The following is an 18177-nucleotide window of genomic DNA, read 5'->3' on the forward strand; positions in this document are numbered from 1 at the left end:
AATACCATCCAACGTGTCACTGTGTTTTTATACACATCACCACCTCTCTGAAGTAATAAGCACCGGGCAAATCGACGACAACAAGCCACGTTAATCGCCTGTCCACTACACCCTACGGTGCAAAGTTGCAATTACCAAAAAGTGCAATTGGTAACACAGTGTACTTCCGCCAGCTCTCTGATTGGTCGGCTTCGTGACATGTTAGTAGTGTGGGCTGAATTAAACGCGCAGAGAAAAAAAACCGACAAGCGTAGGCATCGAGAAATTGGGGAAGAGCTGGAGGTGTGCTCAAAATCCGTTATTGCTCGCATATAACGCCACAGGCAGAGTGGGTGAGAGGGGCGGTCCCGTAAAGCCCCTAAATAACAGGGCGCGCAACTGAAAATGCCTTAATTTCCGGTAAAAAGGCACATTGTAAATGGGCTCGCTTCCGCTATCCAAACAGCTAAACATGAAAAGGTTCACACTCCGGATGTTTTCAGTAATCCTTTATGTGTCTGTTTTCTTTTTTATGAAACTAAAACAATGAAAAAATCCATGCAATCAGCAACAATGCTGCAAATAACAAAAATGCCATCCTTATATGCAAACACAATTAGCCTGTATTCAGTAGTTCTTAATTAGAAATATCAAACACATTTCCCCTCAAACATGCAACCTAAAGACAATATAAAGAGTGTAATTCTCAATTTGACAACAAAATACTCACAGACGTTGCTCTAAAGAACACAAATGCCACTCAAGTTGTGAGAGTGGAGCTGCCATGTAACACACTGAATCCCATTTGAAGAACTTCCTATTTGCATTTTTCTTCTACTGTTTTAGAACCAATAAATAAAACGGCCACAAGATGGGGCGCTTGAGCAAGTGATAAAGATACAACCGACAATAAACATAACACGCATTTTTTTTTTTTTTTGCCATGCCCTCGCGTGTCACTGGTTAACCCTTCGCGTGCCAGTGCTGACACGCGTGTCATAGGTTGCCAACCCCTGGCATAGACCCTACGCCGTCATTGCGCATTCAATTTTGCGCCAAGGGAACACATTGCTCTAATTCACCGCCAAGCCACTAGAGGGGTGTGGCTTTGTGTTTGTACGGTTTTGGGGGACTCTTGTCGAATTCCTTTAGTTTTCCTCCGGTCATTGACAGCAATGGCAACGGAGATGGAACGTGTGTATTTGCTGCTGCAGCTAATCAATACTGAGCAACAGATGTTGTGAATACAAATGTTGAAGCGTAGGCAACACAGAAGATGTTGGCGAATGTTTGAAAAAATAAATAAATAAATAAAATTTAAAAAAAAAAAAAAAGCGGTGTATTTGCGCTGAACCGGAAACAACATTCTGAGCGGACCGATCACAGTCCTTCGACGTTCACATCACACGCGTTGACGTGACGCGTAGTCTGGAGTTTTTGGAGGTGCACGTCAGGCAACAGCATAGGGTCGTAAATCGGGTCTGCATTAACGGCGTAGATCCGCCGTCACCGCTACGCAGAAGCATAATTCAGCCTTTACTCGCATCCCTCTGGCCAAGTGGTGGTTCCTGGCATGGGTGGGCTTGGCAGTAGCCTGGGGTACCAAGTTGCTGGGGAGCACTAATACACTGCCACATGACTTGAGCAACATAGACTGCAAATATTTTACCATGAATAGCCACCAGTTGCTTTGTGGCACTCATGAGAGAGAGGAACAATTCCGGCCTACAATGTGTACCAGAAGAAGCTCACGTCCACCATAGGCGGAGATTGAGGGACCAGTGTCCCCCTGGAGGCCCCAACATGTCATTGCATGTAATTGACTTTCCTATTAATTAATTAATGTTTGATATAAGGCTTAATCTTAGAATTAGCGGGGGTTTATTCCTTTAACGACACCAACAGTGTCAAGATGTATACACACGCCCCCCTCCCCCCACATATATATATACCATATATATTAACTTACTATATATGGTATATACACAGTAAGTTAATTTTATTGCTGACACTGTGTTTCAAGGTCATCAACAAGATGTATACACCCCCCACACCCCACACACACATATATACTATATATATTAACTTACTATATATGGTATATACACAGTAAGTTAATTTTATTGCTGACACTGTGTTTCAGGGTCATCAACATGTTTTGACGCCCCCTCCCAAAAAAGTCAAACTCCGCAAGCAGTGACAAGTAAGACAGGTCATTAGATCAAAATGTCATTCAAATTCATGGGTAGGCATACCGGTCCTCAAGGTCAGCAGTGTGTCCTGGTCTTTGTTCCAACTGATCCAGCACTGACAGTTTAACCAATTAGGTTTCAGCAGAAACAAGAAGCACCTGACCTCAATCAACTGATTGCACTTGTAAAACACCAGATTGATGAAAAGGTGTCCTCTTAATGGGTTTGAACAAACACCCGCACCCACTGTGGACTTTTTGGAATAGTTTGCCCTCCCCTTTTTAAACTCAGGTTTTTAAAATGAAACTAAAATGATTACATCACAACAAACTAAATATCACAACTAACAATTAATGATACAATAACTGAAACAATAACTGAAGAAAATAATTTAAACTGAACATTAAATGTTATTTAAATCTTGAGCGCCGCAATGCATGCTGTGAGGCATGAGGAATGTTGGACGACACCAGTGTTGACACCAGCTTGCAGCAGAGCTGCAAGTAAGAGAAGCACTGAATGGGAGTTCATTTGCTCTATGAGGCTATCATGAGGTCTTGAAGCCCGAGAAGGGAACAGTATTAGGAATTCTATGGCTGGCTATTTGTTTAAGAAAATCATATGAATGTGCTTGTGTTACTACAGTATATGAGCAAAATGCACAATTTTGTTATTCATTTTTATTTAGAAATACGTATTAGCTTTCCCACAGTCTTTGGCTCATAACTGTTTTTTTCTTTTTTCCGGAAAGTATTCCACTTGCTTTAGATATAATAATTTACTTTCACAGCCCTAAATCCACAAAAATGTGACATGACTGATATACCTCGGGTTTCCTTATTTGCAACTGAAACAAAAATTTTACTTACATAGTTTTTAGTTTTAACGTTTTTTGATATCGTATCTTGATGTTTCGCTTCGTGACCCTGGCATATTGAGATTCAAAGTACCATGAAGTGTACGGCCCACGCTTGACAATTTGTCTCGAAGGGAAATGCAAGCGATTCTGAAATCATATCAAATCAAATTTATTTTTATAGCCCTTTACAAAAACTTGAGAGGTCCTCAAAGTGTTTACAACAAAGCAAAATATAGTACATGATTTATAAAAGGCCGGAAATTATTATACAATAAAATTGAGAAAAAATAACAATGCATCGTGCTAAAAGTTATTATGACAAATAAAATTAAATAATACAAATAAAATCCATACACATTAAAACCCTAAAAACCAGGCTACTCTAGTCCAACAAGCAGGAAGGAGCCCCGCCATTGAAATTTAGGGGGAAAAAAGTAAATAGTTTAAAATCGATTCTAAAATAAACTGGAAGCCAGTGGATTGACCATAGCACGGGGGTAATACGTTCACGTCTGAATGTACCACCCGCTCGTCCTGAAAAGTCGGAGAAGAGGGTGAGTGGGGTCGCCCTCATGGGGGCTCTGCAGAAGGGGCAGTGCAGTCTCTGTGGTCTTTGCAGTTTCAGCTAAATGGAAGTTTTTGCTTACCTGATGTTTAGTTCTTTTCAGCTGGAGGGATATTGATCTGAAGGCCTTCTATGTTGAAAAAGAAGAAGTAGAACTTCCCTTTTCCTCTCTGTCATCAGAATGAATAGAACAAATATAAAAACTACTCAACACTCTTTCTCGCATTCCTTTTCGAGGCGGTTGAGTGGGTCGTCTGCAATATGAAATCTACAGCTGGACTGGTATTGCTCCTCATTGTTTCTCAAGGTCAGCCGTTTCACTCTTTCAGAAAATATTTATAAGCTACTGTAATTATTTCATATGATTGAATTCAAGTGTAGCTGTTCTTTTGATCTATCTTCTAAAATCTCCAATCTTTGTTTACTTATTTTAGATGTGTGATAACATGTTTTTAAGCAGAGAAAATGTAACACCTCTTTCTGTTCAGCTTGATACATTCAGAAGTCTTTCCCAAAGCACTATACGTACTATACAGCACTTTGACATAATTGTGACAACCATATAGAAATTATTTACCGTAGTTTTCGGACTATAAGCGGCTTATAGTCCAGCGCAGTTTATTTGTTCATTCATTTGGGTCAATAGCAAGGGCGTAGGTTTGCATAGGGAAGGTAGGGACATAACACTACCAAATTTTTAGAATGCTCAAATTGTCCCCACCCACTTTCAAGCAACCTTATTTGCATTTTATAATTTACCCCTTTTAACTTGCTGAATGTGCCAGTCCAATTTCCCCCCCCTCAAACGCACGTTTCGCTGATGTTTTACAACATGTCAACAACATGCCGCCTCCTAGGCCCCCTTCGAAGAGGAGGAATATCAGACCTTTTTTTTTTTTTCGGCCAGAAGCACGAGCAGCCACTGCAAGTAATATAAATAGATGTCAATGTTGTGGAGGTGGGGAACATACCACAAATTTTGCTCTTGAAAATCCGACGTGCATCATAGGCAGCATAACATTAAAGTGAATTTTCTAACCTGCAAAACTCGAGTAGGAAGCTGTTTGGAGAGAAGTGTCCTCCTATATGTGTTTTCTAATTTTACCTAGGGCTGTCAAACAAACAATTAAAATTTTTAATCGAGTTAATCACAGCTTAAAAATTAATTAATCGCAATTCAAACCATCTCTTAAATATGCCCTATTTTTCTGTAAATTATTGTTGAAATGGAAAGATAAGGCAAGACAGATTTATACATTCAACATTCTGTACATAAGTACTGTATTTGTTTATTATAACAATAAATCCACAAGATGTCATTACCATTATTAACATTCTTTCTGTGAAATGGATCCATGGATAGAAAGACTTGTAATTCTTAAAAGATAAATGTAAGTTTGTAATTGTGACTAAATATTGCCATCTAGTGTATTTGCTTAGCTAAACGAAATGTTTGAATAGAGTTTGACCAAAATCTGAGTAGTATTTTGCATAGCTATTTTGATTGGCAATGCCAGTACTCTTTGCATTGAGCGCTTTTCTTTTTGTGAACATTGTTTTTTTGAGAGATAGGAATATTATTTTTGTTGTGCTTTCACTAATGGATACTGTAGCAACTTAACTGTTCTGCCCAAATGCATGATGAGGAGTTGAGCAACCATGACTGTCAGTGGTGGCTGCAAATGGTATATCTTCTCTGCGCTGTGTTCAATACAGGGTGTTAAAAAAAGATAATGTCCTGTTATCCTTCCCCACGTCGCTCGCCACAATAGATATACTTGTTCTGGAAGAGATGCCAAAGCTTTTGCCAATTAATAGCGCGGCCCCAATGAATGCCTGTGTCCACTCCACTCGCTTGTCTCTGCCTCTTAGCTCTCAATATACATAAAACGGCACCATTGTAGTCTGTTTGCGGCAATGCATGAGTGGGATATTCCGCGCATGCGTTAAATATTTTAACGTGATTAATTTAAAAAAATTAATTACTGCCCTTAAACGCGATAAATTTGACAGCCCTACTTTTAACAATAATTAAACTGTGGGAAATGTAGTGAAACGAGGTTTACCCCCTTCTTCCCAATTGTCATTTTTATTTTATTTATGTGGTCTTAAAGCAGCCCAAAGGAGTGTTCATTCTTTGGTAAGTTTGGCTGTGCTTGTTGACAAAAGCAGTGGTGTTTTACCTGAAGGAAGGCTCTATTTTTATTTATTTTTGTTATTCCCTGACGAAGAGATTTTTTTAGCTATATATAATTTCTTTATTTAGACAATGTTGAATGGTCTTAAGACAAACATTTTTTTTTTTTTTTGCATTCCTGGATAGTTAATAGGTTATTAAGTAAATAGGTAATTAAGTTTGGATTTGTTGTGTATGTTCATAAAGTTTAAGTTATATGCAAATATTGCAATATAAATTTGCTAATAAAATCCAGACATTTATTCTGGAAATTTTGAAAATTAATTAGATCCATATTCGTGAGAAATGCAGCCCTGACCCCCGTTCAATAATCTTTTGATCATAATAGTGTCTCGTCCCCAGCAAAAAGTGTACAATCAAGTTATGCTGTTACATCGTTTCTACCAATGTTGAGACCAAACCTATACCCTTGGTAAATAGGTAACACTTTATTTGACAGCAGCATCATAAGAACGTCATGATTATGACCTGAAACTGTCTTATGATGCGGTTGTCAAATAAAGTGTTACTGGTTAATATCCTTCGGTGTAAATATCTTATAATGCAGTGGGAACAGCTGCAGCGAATAGTCCGGTGCGGCTTGTCGATGAACAAATGCCATTTTTGTGTCAAATTTGGTGGGTGGCGGCTTATAGTCAGGTGTGCTTTATAGTCCGAAAATGATGGTACATCACATTACATGACTGAACAAGGCTTGCAATTTTTCTTCCTCTGAAAATAAAAATTAATATTGTCCATACAATGAATAATAGTAAAATCAATGATCTTATAAATTTTACCTTTCATCTAGTTTCGGAAAGGAGCTCTTAACATGTGATTTAAATGTTTTTGTTTGTTTAATTTCTATTAATTATTACTTTCTAGGAGTGAGTGAGCCTTGTGATGGCAGAAAAGAAGGTGCTGAGTGTTATGGACAACTGGATGGAGAAATAGAAATTAAATTGATGGACATAACCCCCCCAAATTTTAATTGGAATAAAGGAAAAACAAATATTTATAAATGGAGGAATGGTAGTCCGCGAAACATTTTATCACCCTCAAAAGTAAACTTCGAGTCAAGCAAGGGGACAATGAAGATAATAAACCTGTATAGGAATGATAGTGGGAGCTATACTGTTACAATGTTTGACGACCAAGGGCAGCAACCAAAGAACCTGACAATGGAGCTCATCATTCAAGGTAAATTAATATCTGAAAACTTTTTCCATCTTTTTGCTTTTATCTGTATCACATGTCCAAACAGGTACACCAGAACAGGGAATACGATACTTCGGCCCTCTCGGATGCTGGTTGCATGTTCTCCTCATGCTTGTGTCGGTTTTCTCCGGCTCCTCCTTTGTCTACTTACAGTACATCCAAAATACATACAGTGGGGCAAATAAGTATTTAGTCAACCACTAATTGTGCAAGTTCTCCCACTTGAAAATATTAGAGAGGCCTGTAATTGTCAACATGGTTAAACCTCAACCATGAGAGACAGAATGTGGGGAAAAAAAGCAGAAAATCACATTGTTTGATTTTTAAAGAATTTATTTGCAAATCATGGTGGAAAATAAGTATTTGGTCAATACCAAAAGTTCATCTCAATACTTAGTTATGTACCCTTTGTTGGCAATAACGGAGGTCAAATGTTTTCTGTAACTCTTCACAAGCTTTTCACACACTGTTGTTGGTATTTTGGCCCATTCTAGTGATGGGATCTGTCGTTCACTTGAGGAAACGAATCCATTTCAGTTCGTTCAGTAAAAAGACTCATTCAAACAAATCATTCAACGAATCGTTCGCCCCCCTCATCTCCCTCCCCGCCCAAATGAATCGTTCAGTTAGTGAACGGGAAGTGACGTTGCCGAACGAATCACCAAAGACCGCTTCGCAGTATAACTGAACGGGAAGTGACATTCCTTGGTCCCTCCCTTTCTCTTGCACACAGGCTCCTCATTGGTCGCTCGTCGTAGTTTCAGAAATGAGTGACAGGCAATATCATTCTGCTTTCAAAGCCTCGTCTCCCTCCCGCTGCTGCAAAAGCGAGGGAGAACTTCCGCGTCGTCTGTCCTATTTCTTTGGGATCAAAGTCATGGCTCGTGCTTGCATTTCGATTTAGGACACGGTTAAACATTTTCCTTTTGTGGGGGAAGTGGGGGTTTGGGGTCGGGGGCGCACAGACCTTCTTTAGCATGATCTTGATTACATATACAATGCTGCTGCTACCAGCCAACGCAGCATGCTTGCTGTCACGAAAATAAAAATAAATCGAAAGTTTAATTTCTAAATATGGAACGACCAACACATCATATTTACCTCTCGCTCTGTTGTATTTTTGTTTTTATTCTCATCACTATTTTTTTTGGTCACTATTGTTAAAACTAAAGTGTAAATAGCTAGTTGTCAAATGTGCTGCTCTGAAATGAAAACAATACTACATTTTGATATTTAACAGTTTAATTGCAAATCAGTATTAAGATGATCGTATTGAATTTTTGCACTGGTATTAACAAATAAAATAACCCGGTCAGCTCCCTTGTCGTCCTCTCATCTCAGATCTCCAAATGCTGAGGAGAAATAATTGTTTGCTCTTTACGATGTCGCCTTTCTACTCTCATTAGTCTGTTAAGAAAAATGTAGGCATATTGCGACATCTCCCGTGTCCGCGTGCGTTGTTTTTGGATGCATGAGTAGCACATGATGGACGGATGGACATAATTTGTCAAACCAACCAACTCCCGCCACGCTCTGACACGAAAAAAAAAAAAAATGAAACTCTCGGAAAGAAATGACATGTATATACAGTTTCATTGCAAATCAGTATTATGGTGGTCATACTAAATGCTCTTTTTTTCTGTGCACATATGAGGTAAATATCGCTGCCATGAAGCCTCCATATAGTGACAGTTCTCTGCCCCCTTCACTGCCGTCACACGACCGCAGCTCAGCTTTTGCTTGCCTCGTAGCTACCCGTGTTTTAAACTACTGTAAACTTGATAGCATGTCGTCATAGGTAGTCCCGAGTCTGTTGAGAAAAGTAGTACACTAAACCATGCTCGCTCGGTTTGTGTGGTGTTTTTGTCTGTTTGAGCAGCATATGATAGGCTCCACATTAACAAATATGTGACAAAGTCATTTCCTTCCATTTTTTGACTCGTTCACCGCATTACTGGAACATCAAGTTAGCAGCAAGCTAGGTCAGGAACCGGAGGACCGAGTCACTGAACGGGAAGTGACATAATTCAGTCTTGCCCCCCTGCCTGCACGCTGGCTGCTTATCGGCCACACGTGGAAGTAAGAGACAGACGCCCTGATTCTGTTTCCGCTCCCTCCCCTGCCCGCGATGAGGGTGGCGTCTGATTGGTCGTGTGCGATGTCAGTAGACGCTGCCGCTTGCTCAACGCCCTCCCACTCAGCTAAACAAGCCCCAACTTCATAGAACAAATCAGTGCAGATGGTGATTAGTTCGGTCTCGTTCACCCAAACAATTCGTTCAAAAAGAACGAATCGTTCGCGACCGATACAACACTAGCCCATTACTTCATGCAGATCTCCTCTAGAGCAGTGATGCTTTGGGGCTGTCGTTGGTGAAAAGAATACTCAAGTAATGAGTAACATTGTAAGTAACTATAACAGTTATTATGAAAACCAAACGTTGTTCAAACATTAAACAAAAACATGTTTACTTGAGTGTTGGATGAGGTTTCAGAAATAAATTGATATACTTTTACTACAATATACCTTTATGCATATGCAGAGATTGAGGGAAGGCAGGAGGGGCAGTGCTCCCCCCATTGGCCGAAAAATGTCATTGTACAGTATATAACTGACTTCTGTATATATCGGAATTTAAAAATTGACCTAGCAGGTAAAATGTTGTCTATAACAGTAAAGCAATAAAACAGACAACAAAAATGAATGAAATGAACTAGAATCCTACAAAGTGTTTCATAATGGGCTAAGTAACTAATGACTCTCACAATAAGGTAACTGATTACTAACTCAGTTACTTTTTGGGAGACGTAATTTATAACTGTAACTAATGACTTTTTTAAAGAAGATTAACAACACTGATTATGAGATGAAGCTGGAGTACTGGACAAAAGCCACTCAATCACAGGAGAACATGCAAACTACGCACAAGATAGCCATAGCCTAGATTCAAATGCTGGACTTCAGAAGTGTGCTATCATGCAACATCTCAGTAAGAATAAAAGTCAAGACAATTTTAAGTTTTTATCCAGAACTTATAAAGAAAAGAAGTACACACATATATCGTATTTTCCACAATCTAAGGCGCACCTAAAAGCCTCCAATTTTCTCAAAAAACGACAGTGGGCCTGATAATCCGATGCGTTGATATTGGTTAATCATTACATGACATTTTCTTTAGAGCAGCTCCATCTAGTGGGTGCGTAACGCATTTCCAGCCACTACTAGTACTGCGCCTTATAATGCGGTGCGCATTATACTGCTGGCCAAAAGTATTGGCACCCCTGCAGTTCTGTTAGATAATGCACATTTTCTCCCAAAAATGACTGCAATTACAAATGCTTTGGTAGTAATATCTTCATTTATTTTCCTTGCAATGAAAAAACACAAAAGAGAATGGGAAAAAAAAATTAAATCATTATCATTTTACACAAAATACCAAAAATGGGCCGGACAAAAGTATTGGCACCCTCCAAAAAAATCATGTGATGCATCTGTAATTTGTGTCATTAAATCCAATATGGTGGTGGCAATAACTAAATCACACGTGCAGCCAGTTAAAATGGATTAAAGTTGATTCAACCTCCGTTCTTGTGCGTACCACATTGACCATGGGGAAAAGATAGACCAAATGACTGTCTGAAGACTTGAGAGGCAAAATTATGAGGAAGCATGGGCAGTCTAAAGGCTACAAGTCCATCTCCAAAGACCTGAATGTTCCTTTGTCTACTGTGTGCAGTGTCATCAATAAGTGAAAAGCCCATGGCACTGTGGCTAACCTCCCTAGACGTGGACGGAAAAGAAAAATTGATGAGAGATTTCAACGAAAGATTTGCGGATGGTGGATAAAGAACCTCAACTAACTTCCAAACATTTTCAAGATGTCCTGCAGTCTGAGGGTACAACAGTGTCAACCCGTACTATCCGTCGACGTCTGAATGAAAAGGGACTCTATGGTAGGATGCCCAGGAAGACCCCACTTCTGACCCAGAGATATAAAAAAAAGCCAGGCTGAAGTTTGCCAAAACGTTCCTGAGAAAGCCAAAAACGTTTTGGAAGAATGTTCTCTGGTCAGATGAGACAAAAACAGAGCTTTTTTTGGGAAAAGGCATCAACATAGAGTTTACAAAAACAAAACAAAACGATGCTTTCAAAGAAAAGATCACGGTCCCCACAGTCAAACATGGCGGAGGTTCCCTGATGTTTTGGGGTTGCTTTGCTACCTCTGGCACTGGACTGCTTGACCGTGTGCATGGCATTATGAAGTCTGAAGACTAACAACAAATTTTGCACCATAATCTAGGGCCCAGTGTGAGAAAGCTGGGTCTCCCTCAGAGATCATGGTTTTTCCTGCGGGACAATGACTCAAAACACCCTTCAAAAAGCACTAGAAAATGTTTGAGAAAAAGCACTGGAAACTTCTAAAGTGGCCAGCAATGAGTCCTGACCTGAATCCCACAGAACACCTGTGGAGAGATCTGAAAATGGCAGTTTGGAGAAGGCACCCTTCAAATCTCAGAGACCTGGAGCAGTTGGCCAAAGAACAATGGTCTAAAATTCCAGCAGAGCATTGTAAAAATCCCATTGATGGATACCGGAAATGGTTGTTTATATTTTGTCTAAAGGTTGTGCTACCAAGTATTAGGGGTGCCAATACTTTTGGCCAGCAGTGTATATACGAAGGCAGTTTTAAAATAGGCCATTAATTGAAGGTGCGCCTTTTACTCCGATGCGCCTTATAGTGCGGAAAATACGGTAATCATATTATAGTGTCGCCTGTCAGATTTGGCCACTGGACGTCAGGTTTGACAGCTGTGCTTTATGTTGACATTAAGAGTTTTGGTCGCACGTTTCTCTCAGCACCTGTCACCGATGTCCGGGTGGTCCCCAAGTGTGTGGATGGCGGAGAGATGTTGGTATCTTGCACCTCAAAAGGGGACAATCTTCAATACAGCTGGAGCTTAAACGGTAAACAATTGCCGTTTCAAGCAAGCAACATCACTCTGAATCGAGACAAAACAGGACAGCTAGTTTGCCATGTTAAAAACAACGTCAGTGAAAAAAAGAATGAAGTTCGTGTATCTTGTGGTGAGTAAGAACAGTTCTGAGTACAATGACGATGGTAAATATGATATGCTGATTGTTAATGTTTTTTTTTAATTCTTTGCAGTCTTCATTAAATGCAGCCAAAATGGAACACTCATATCTGACTGGTTTCCCAACACCATTAAAATCCTTTGTGATAAACCCATTCTGGAATACGATCCTCCTCAAATTATAGATTATTTGCCTATAATGGGCGGCATTCTCTCAGCACTGCTCTTGGTTTTAATACTTGTATTAGCAGTTGCCTACATACAGAAGAAAAAACAAAGTGGGACCAATGGTATGGATTTTATTCCGTGTTTCGAATGCACATTTTTCTGATACAGTTTTTATTCATTGTTGGTTTTCTGTATTCGATCGTAGATGAACAGGAATTGACGTACGCCGACGTCAGGATCGTTAATCAGCCGAGGAGGTCAATCCAAGTCAAAAAAGATTTGGAGATAGAGTACGGCCAAGTGAAGTTTTCCGAGCGAGCTCGTCGGAGTGTTGCAGTCAAAGAGGATCCACGTCTTTATGCCCAAGTCCGTAGAAATAGGTGATTTTTTAGAAAGGTTTTATAAGATTACAAGAGTACATGGAGTTAGTTATATCCCCCACCCCTAAATAAAAAAGGAAAACATACAAACTATGAAATATCGCATGGGCCTCCTGAACCCTTCATTATTTATGGAGTATTTAATAAAAAGGGTATTTGAGAAAAGCTGATATTACTGATTGACGTATATGTTCATTTCCACCAATTAGTCTTATGATTAGCAGCGAGAAGAACTAATTGAACAATCTTCTAACCAAATTGTTAACTCTGAGTTCAAGTTGAATTTCCGTTCCTTGTGAAGGAATTCGGCCCCCCACGGCAAGCCGCGGAAACGGCGACGGCCGAACGAAGTGCCGCTCTGCTGACGCCGCCTTCGCGAGTCAACCAGGAGGGCTGATATTCCGCGCGTTCACATCTTGTGTTAACCCTTTGTACTGACTCCATGTTCCAAAAGTTTGAAGAAGGCTCACCGAAAACATGTTGACAATTTAATCATCGACAATGGTCAAAAAACAAGGCAAAAACAGACGACGGAGGGACAATTCTGGATCCAAAACAAGGCTACATAGAAAATGTTTCCGAGCAGCGAACTGTTATCTCAGTGTCCAGTGTTTTTGAAGGCTGCGGTGGAGTGGGCTGGGCCGAAAGTGTGGCTGGGTGTTGTTTTGGGGTCATCCCTCTATGGCCGGTTTTGGGCGGTTAGGTTCGTGCGTCCTCCTTCGTGGCTGGGACGTGGTTGCCACAGCGACCGACGCCGGTCTTGACGTCCCAAGCGCCCGCTATCAACTTGTTATCCGGGCTGGGCGAGACGCTACTTGTTTTAGGACAGAGTGCCCTGCTTTTTGTCCTTGGAGTGGCCGGGATAACTGATTGCAAGAGTTGGTGCGTCAATCTTGCTCGTGACGCACACATTGGGCTTCTGTGATAAAAGGGCGTTGTGTAACTATTCTGCTTCTTTTCATTAAACTATGGTGTGCTATTTATTTTAGGTATGTTAGGGGAGAAGGAAGTCTAGTCTAATGTGCCCTACACTCAAAAAAAATGAAACGTAGTATCTATGCAAGAATCTTATTTCAAGTTGTTACACACAACTGCTTTAAGTAACTATTATGTTTTTTAGTTAAATAAAATTGATTTAAGTGAGACTTAATAAACCACTTGAACAAGTTAAGCAATTCCTATCCGAACATTTTACATGCCAAATATGTAACATCTCCTCTTAAAACATATGAATTCAATTTGTGTAAAGTTTACACACAAGAATTATTTACATGTAACGTAATTCGATTACCCAGACATTAAAAAACTACATACAAAACTTTGTATTGAATTTATTTTGTCTTCTCTTTAGGTTAATGTGATGAGATCTTTTATCTCAGACAAAGATTTTTTTTTTAGGTTGTTCATTTACCAAACATGTTTTGGTATGTTACTTCCGCTCTCATCAGAATGTCTGAGGTTAGATTGAACCCACAAACCCAGAACTGTGAGGTGGACGTGCTAACCACACTCAAAAAAAATGCACACGCACTATTTTAACTTTTAATGAAATGTTTTTCATTGTATATGGCGGAAAACACGGCTAAGACTGAAAAAGCAGTTTCTGTTCTTGCACCCCTCTTTAAAATAAACTGCTTTATTTTAAGCCAAAAGAACTGTTGTGTTTGATAGAACAAAATGTCTATATGCTGCCATAGCAGATTCATGGTGCATTAACCCCCGAACTATTTTTAACTGGTCTGTTTTACCCTGGAAACCCCCGTTAACAGACGTCGCGCAAACGCTTTTGTTTCTAGCCAACCATAAAACGAAGGTAATTAATTATATTAATTATTCAAAATGTCTGTCATTTTTAGCTTAGAATCATTAATTGATGTCTAATATTTCGCTAAAAAAACAATAAACGACTTAAAAAAAAATTATTCACTCGCATATTTTAAACTTTTAAACAAATTTCGTTACAGTAAAAAAAAAAGGCGTCTGTAAAAAAGTCACGGATATCTACCTCATAACTATCGCATATATCGCTTATATTTTTTGTTACTGTCGAATTTTGTCTGATATGTTAGATGATCAATAATCGGTCCAAAGAAAAATTGAAAAAAAAACCAAACATTTAAATTGGTAAATATATGAAAAAGAAAATCTCGAACACTCCTTGATGTCTGCTATTTCTGCATCGCGACTCTTGTTATATTACCATGTTTCACCCATAAAATCCCCCCAAAATCCAGCTGTGGCCATTCACAGCTGTGTCTTGACACTCAGTGATACATGCTACATGGAGTTTTTGGATCGAAACAAGTAAAGTACGCGAAAATATCTCGTTAAAGTCATGGCGTCTTTAATTTTGTTTCGTATTAAATTGCTGACCCTGTTCTAAAACCAAAACATTTGCAAACTGGAGTAATGTTTCCCATTGATATGAATGGAAACACAATTTTGTTCATATCATTTTCATCATTGTGTGGTTACAAACGGACAATCTTCTGTGCACTACATGATAATTAATTATTAGTGTGTATATTATTATACAGTGTCTTGTGTTACAAGAGCCATGCTGAGTACGGTACTGCTTATCTTCATGGACGACTGGTCCCAGACTTTTTGGTAAAATCTTACCAGTTCCTTTTTGATGTATGGTATAACTCCCCAAAAACCTTTTCATTTGTGTGTGTGTTTGTGTTTTTTTTTTTTTTTTTTTTTTTTTTTGTGTGCTGAATTTACCTGATATGCAATCAATTCACTTTTAGTGTGAGATATTTTTGTGCAAATCAGGGAAAGAAAAACATCTTGTGTCATACTATTGCTTTGTTTAAACGCAAAAACAAAACTGCAATAAGAAGGGTAGTGCTCAAGTGTAGAATTATTCTTTTCTTACTTTCTTTTGAAATGTTTTTACTCTACATTTGTTTCAAGCAACAGTGTGTTCTGGCTTGCATTACATTGCATTTCTGGTGTTTCCAAGGCTTACGACTGCAAGTGCTTCTTCACCTCTGCCAATTTATTACATACAAACAAATTGTGACTCACTTTTCTTATTTAATGGAAGGCTTTTTCATAAATGAATGTATTTATTACATTACCATGTGTAAAATAGTTGACGAGTCAGAACCATAATAAACCAAAAATAAAAATGCCTTTCGTTCACTTGTGTTGATATTTATCTCCATGTTACAAGATTAAAAAAACATCTTCCGTTCTCAGAAAAGTCACACTAAGAAGCAACGATTGTTTCCACCATGATGCACGCACTGTACTTCTGCTTTCCTTTTAGATTTTCTTCTATTCTCACGTTATAAGTCGGCTAGTTTAATAAATGTGTGCATTCAAAACTGCGTCTTGGTACTTAATAGAGATTGACTGATATGGGTTTTCAGGACTGATACTGATTATTAGTATTTAAGAGTATCTCGTTTTCGTCATGTCAGGTGAAAACTTTCGTCTCATTATGTTTCAGACACGTTTTTAGGTCATCCTGGTCGCATCATCGTCATGAAAAAAATTGTTCGTCAAAGAAATATTTTCATTATCGTCATTGTTGACGAAAACAACACTAATTTGCAATGATCTAATGAACTTAGAGCACATGCAGTCCACAACCTAGTGTAAGCTATGCTACAGTCTTCAAACATAAGGGTTACAAATTGTACTAGGGTTAGGTTGGTGCACCAATAAATATATTTTATGAGGTATGTTAACAGATTTTGTATGTTAAAGATTTTTATTTTTGTGAGCAGAGTTAAGAGTTCCAGATTAGTTTCTATCACCATGACGGGAGGGATAGAACTACTTTTCTCAACATATGAGCACAATGGCAAAAAAATTTGGTAATGCATTGACAGCATCCACTAAGACGATTTTATTCCTCCATCCATTTTAATTTCAATTACCGACCAACATATATACACGCACAATGACGTTTTCTTTGCCCGTCAGTCCAAATCCTTTCCATGTGTGTAGTGTGATCATGCCAACTTTGTTAATTTTCCCAATCTCTGTTTACCATAGATGAAAGTAATATAGGAAAATTCAAAAGTACATCACCCTTCAAGGCAAAATCATGCAACTATGGCGTCTGTTGTCAATTTTTTTTTTCAGTTGTATTCGTTGATCCAAGCCCTCAGGGGGTGCAAACTGATCCCATTGGGGGGGGGCTGTGACCTCGAGAAACATACTACATACATACTAGAATAATGTGTAATTGCACATCCACTCAGTGGGTGGCAGTGGCGCTCTCATTTTCAGAGTGTGTGCAGTATTTTTGCATTTAACAAGAACACACAGCAAAGAGCACGATATACAGTCTCTCTCAGCTAAGACAAGAAAATATGACAAAGCGTATGAAGCGTTTGGCTTCACTTTAATACGGTGGGAGACGAGGAAAGACCAGTGTGTTTACTGTGTCCAAAAATGTTGGCAACGGAAAGCATGAAGGGAAATCAATGAAGACGTCACGTAAAAATACAGTGGTACGTCGACATACAATCGCTTCGACACACAATCTTTTCCACATCCGACGTAAAATTTGACTCACCATTTGTTTCCACATCCAACGACATGCTGGAAATACGACGATTTTTCACAGCGCCGCAGCTTCTTTGTTTTGCTGGAAGACAGATGCACGGCTGATTTTCTTGTGAGAGAAATCAACACTGGATCCAAAAAGGTTAGTGCAGGTGGACAAAAAAAAGAAAAGGTGACGCTTAGCATTGAAATGAAGAATGATGGCAAAATATGAGCATAGTGTGTGCATCCATGACCTGAGTTGACAATAGGGCCTTACAATGTCAATCTCGGCCGGTGGTCCTACTCCGTTTGCCAGTCTTTATAAGTTAAGGTGACAATTATTATTGTGGTAACATCGCAAAAGAAATTGCCAGCTTCGTCAGGTTTCTAATCATTTATTCCATCCACTCGCCTAGTGTCCGCTGCTGTTGACGCCAGGATCGAAACAGAAAGTAAAATAGCCCTCTCATGCTCACTGTCACATCAGCCCCGCGGTGCGTTCAGGTACAGCAAAAAATGTCTGCCACATTAGAACCCGATTCGTTACATTATTACAGGTGTCATTATTATTGCTAATATTATATTGTTGTTATTCTGATTTTCATTCATAATTTATTTGTTTTGCTCTTTGTGATTGCTATTTGCAATAGTAACAGCAGTATTTATTAAGGATTTAATGTAGGTTTTTAGGCTGTGGAACGAATTAACGGAATTATAATGTATTCTTATGGGAAAATCCTGCGCGATATACGACCATTTCGACTTACAAACAAGCTCCTGGAACGAATTAACTTCATATGTAGAGGTACCACTGTATTAGACCCCAATCACATTGATTAGCCACTTGAATTTTTTTCTGCAGAAATGTGATGAATATTGCAAACAGTCGTCTATTAACTATTAAGCACTGTTAGCATCATACAAGGTGGCCTACTAAGTTGGTCATTGCAACAAAAAAACATACCATAGCAGAGTAGCTGATACTGCCTGGAGCATTTGACACGGTCTCGGTCATACTGGACAATACAAGTGCTGCAA

At 39.0% G+C, this 18177-nt stretch overlaps 1 protein-coding gene across 2 annotated transcripts; it reads left to right on the top strand.

Annotated features, from left to right (window-relative positions):
- The first annotated feature begins 3818 nt into the window (after window positions 1–3818).
- Window positions 3819–16278, top strand: LOC130923567 (T-cell surface antigen CD2). 2 transcript variants are annotated; one of them, XR_009064729.1, is made up of 5 exons: window positions 3819–3902; window positions 6657–6971; window positions 10726–12074; window positions 12157–12372; window positions 12456–16278. XR_009064729.1 is itself a non-coding variant. In XM_057849316.1 (5 exons), the coding sequence occupies exons 1-5, from the start codon at window positions 3857–3859 to the stop codon at window positions 12632–12634; spliced, it is 984 nt and encodes a 327-aa protein (XP_057705299.1). In that variant the 5' UTR covers window positions 3825–3856; the 3' UTR covers window positions 12635–16240. The 2 variants fall into 2 exon arrangements, 1 of the variants encoding a protein (XP_057705299.1); XM_057849316.1 differs by having other exon boundaries at window positions 3825–3902; window positions 11847–12074; window positions 12456–16240.
- Window positions 16279–18177: the final 1899 nt, after the last annotated feature.

The sequence above is a fragment of the Corythoichthys intestinalis genome, chromosome 11 (assembly GCF_030265065.1).
Source record: "Corythoichthys intestinalis isolate RoL2023-P3 chromosome 11, ASM3026506v1, whole genome shotgun sequence".
In the NCBI taxonomy this organism is placed as follows: domain Eukaryota; kingdom Metazoa; phylum Chordata; class Actinopteri; order Syngnathiformes; family Syngnathidae; genus Corythoichthys; species Corythoichthys intestinalis.

What these genes read in the sequence shown, in the direction of transcription:
- LOC130923567 (XM_057849316.1), top strand. Translation starts at nt 3,857, where the DNA reads ATGAAATCTACAGCTGGACTGGTATTGCTCCTCATTGTTTCTCAAG. An exon ending in TGAAGTTCGTGTATCTTGTG is followed by an intron (nt 12,075 to 12,156) that starts GTGAGTAAGAAC and finishes AATTCTTTGCAG; the next exon opens with TCTTCATTAAATGCAGCCAA. An exon ending in AAAACAAAGTGGGACCAATG is followed by an intron (nt 12,373 to 12,455) that starts GTATGGATTTTA and finishes ATTCGATCGTAG; the next exon opens with ATGAACAGGAATTGACGTAC.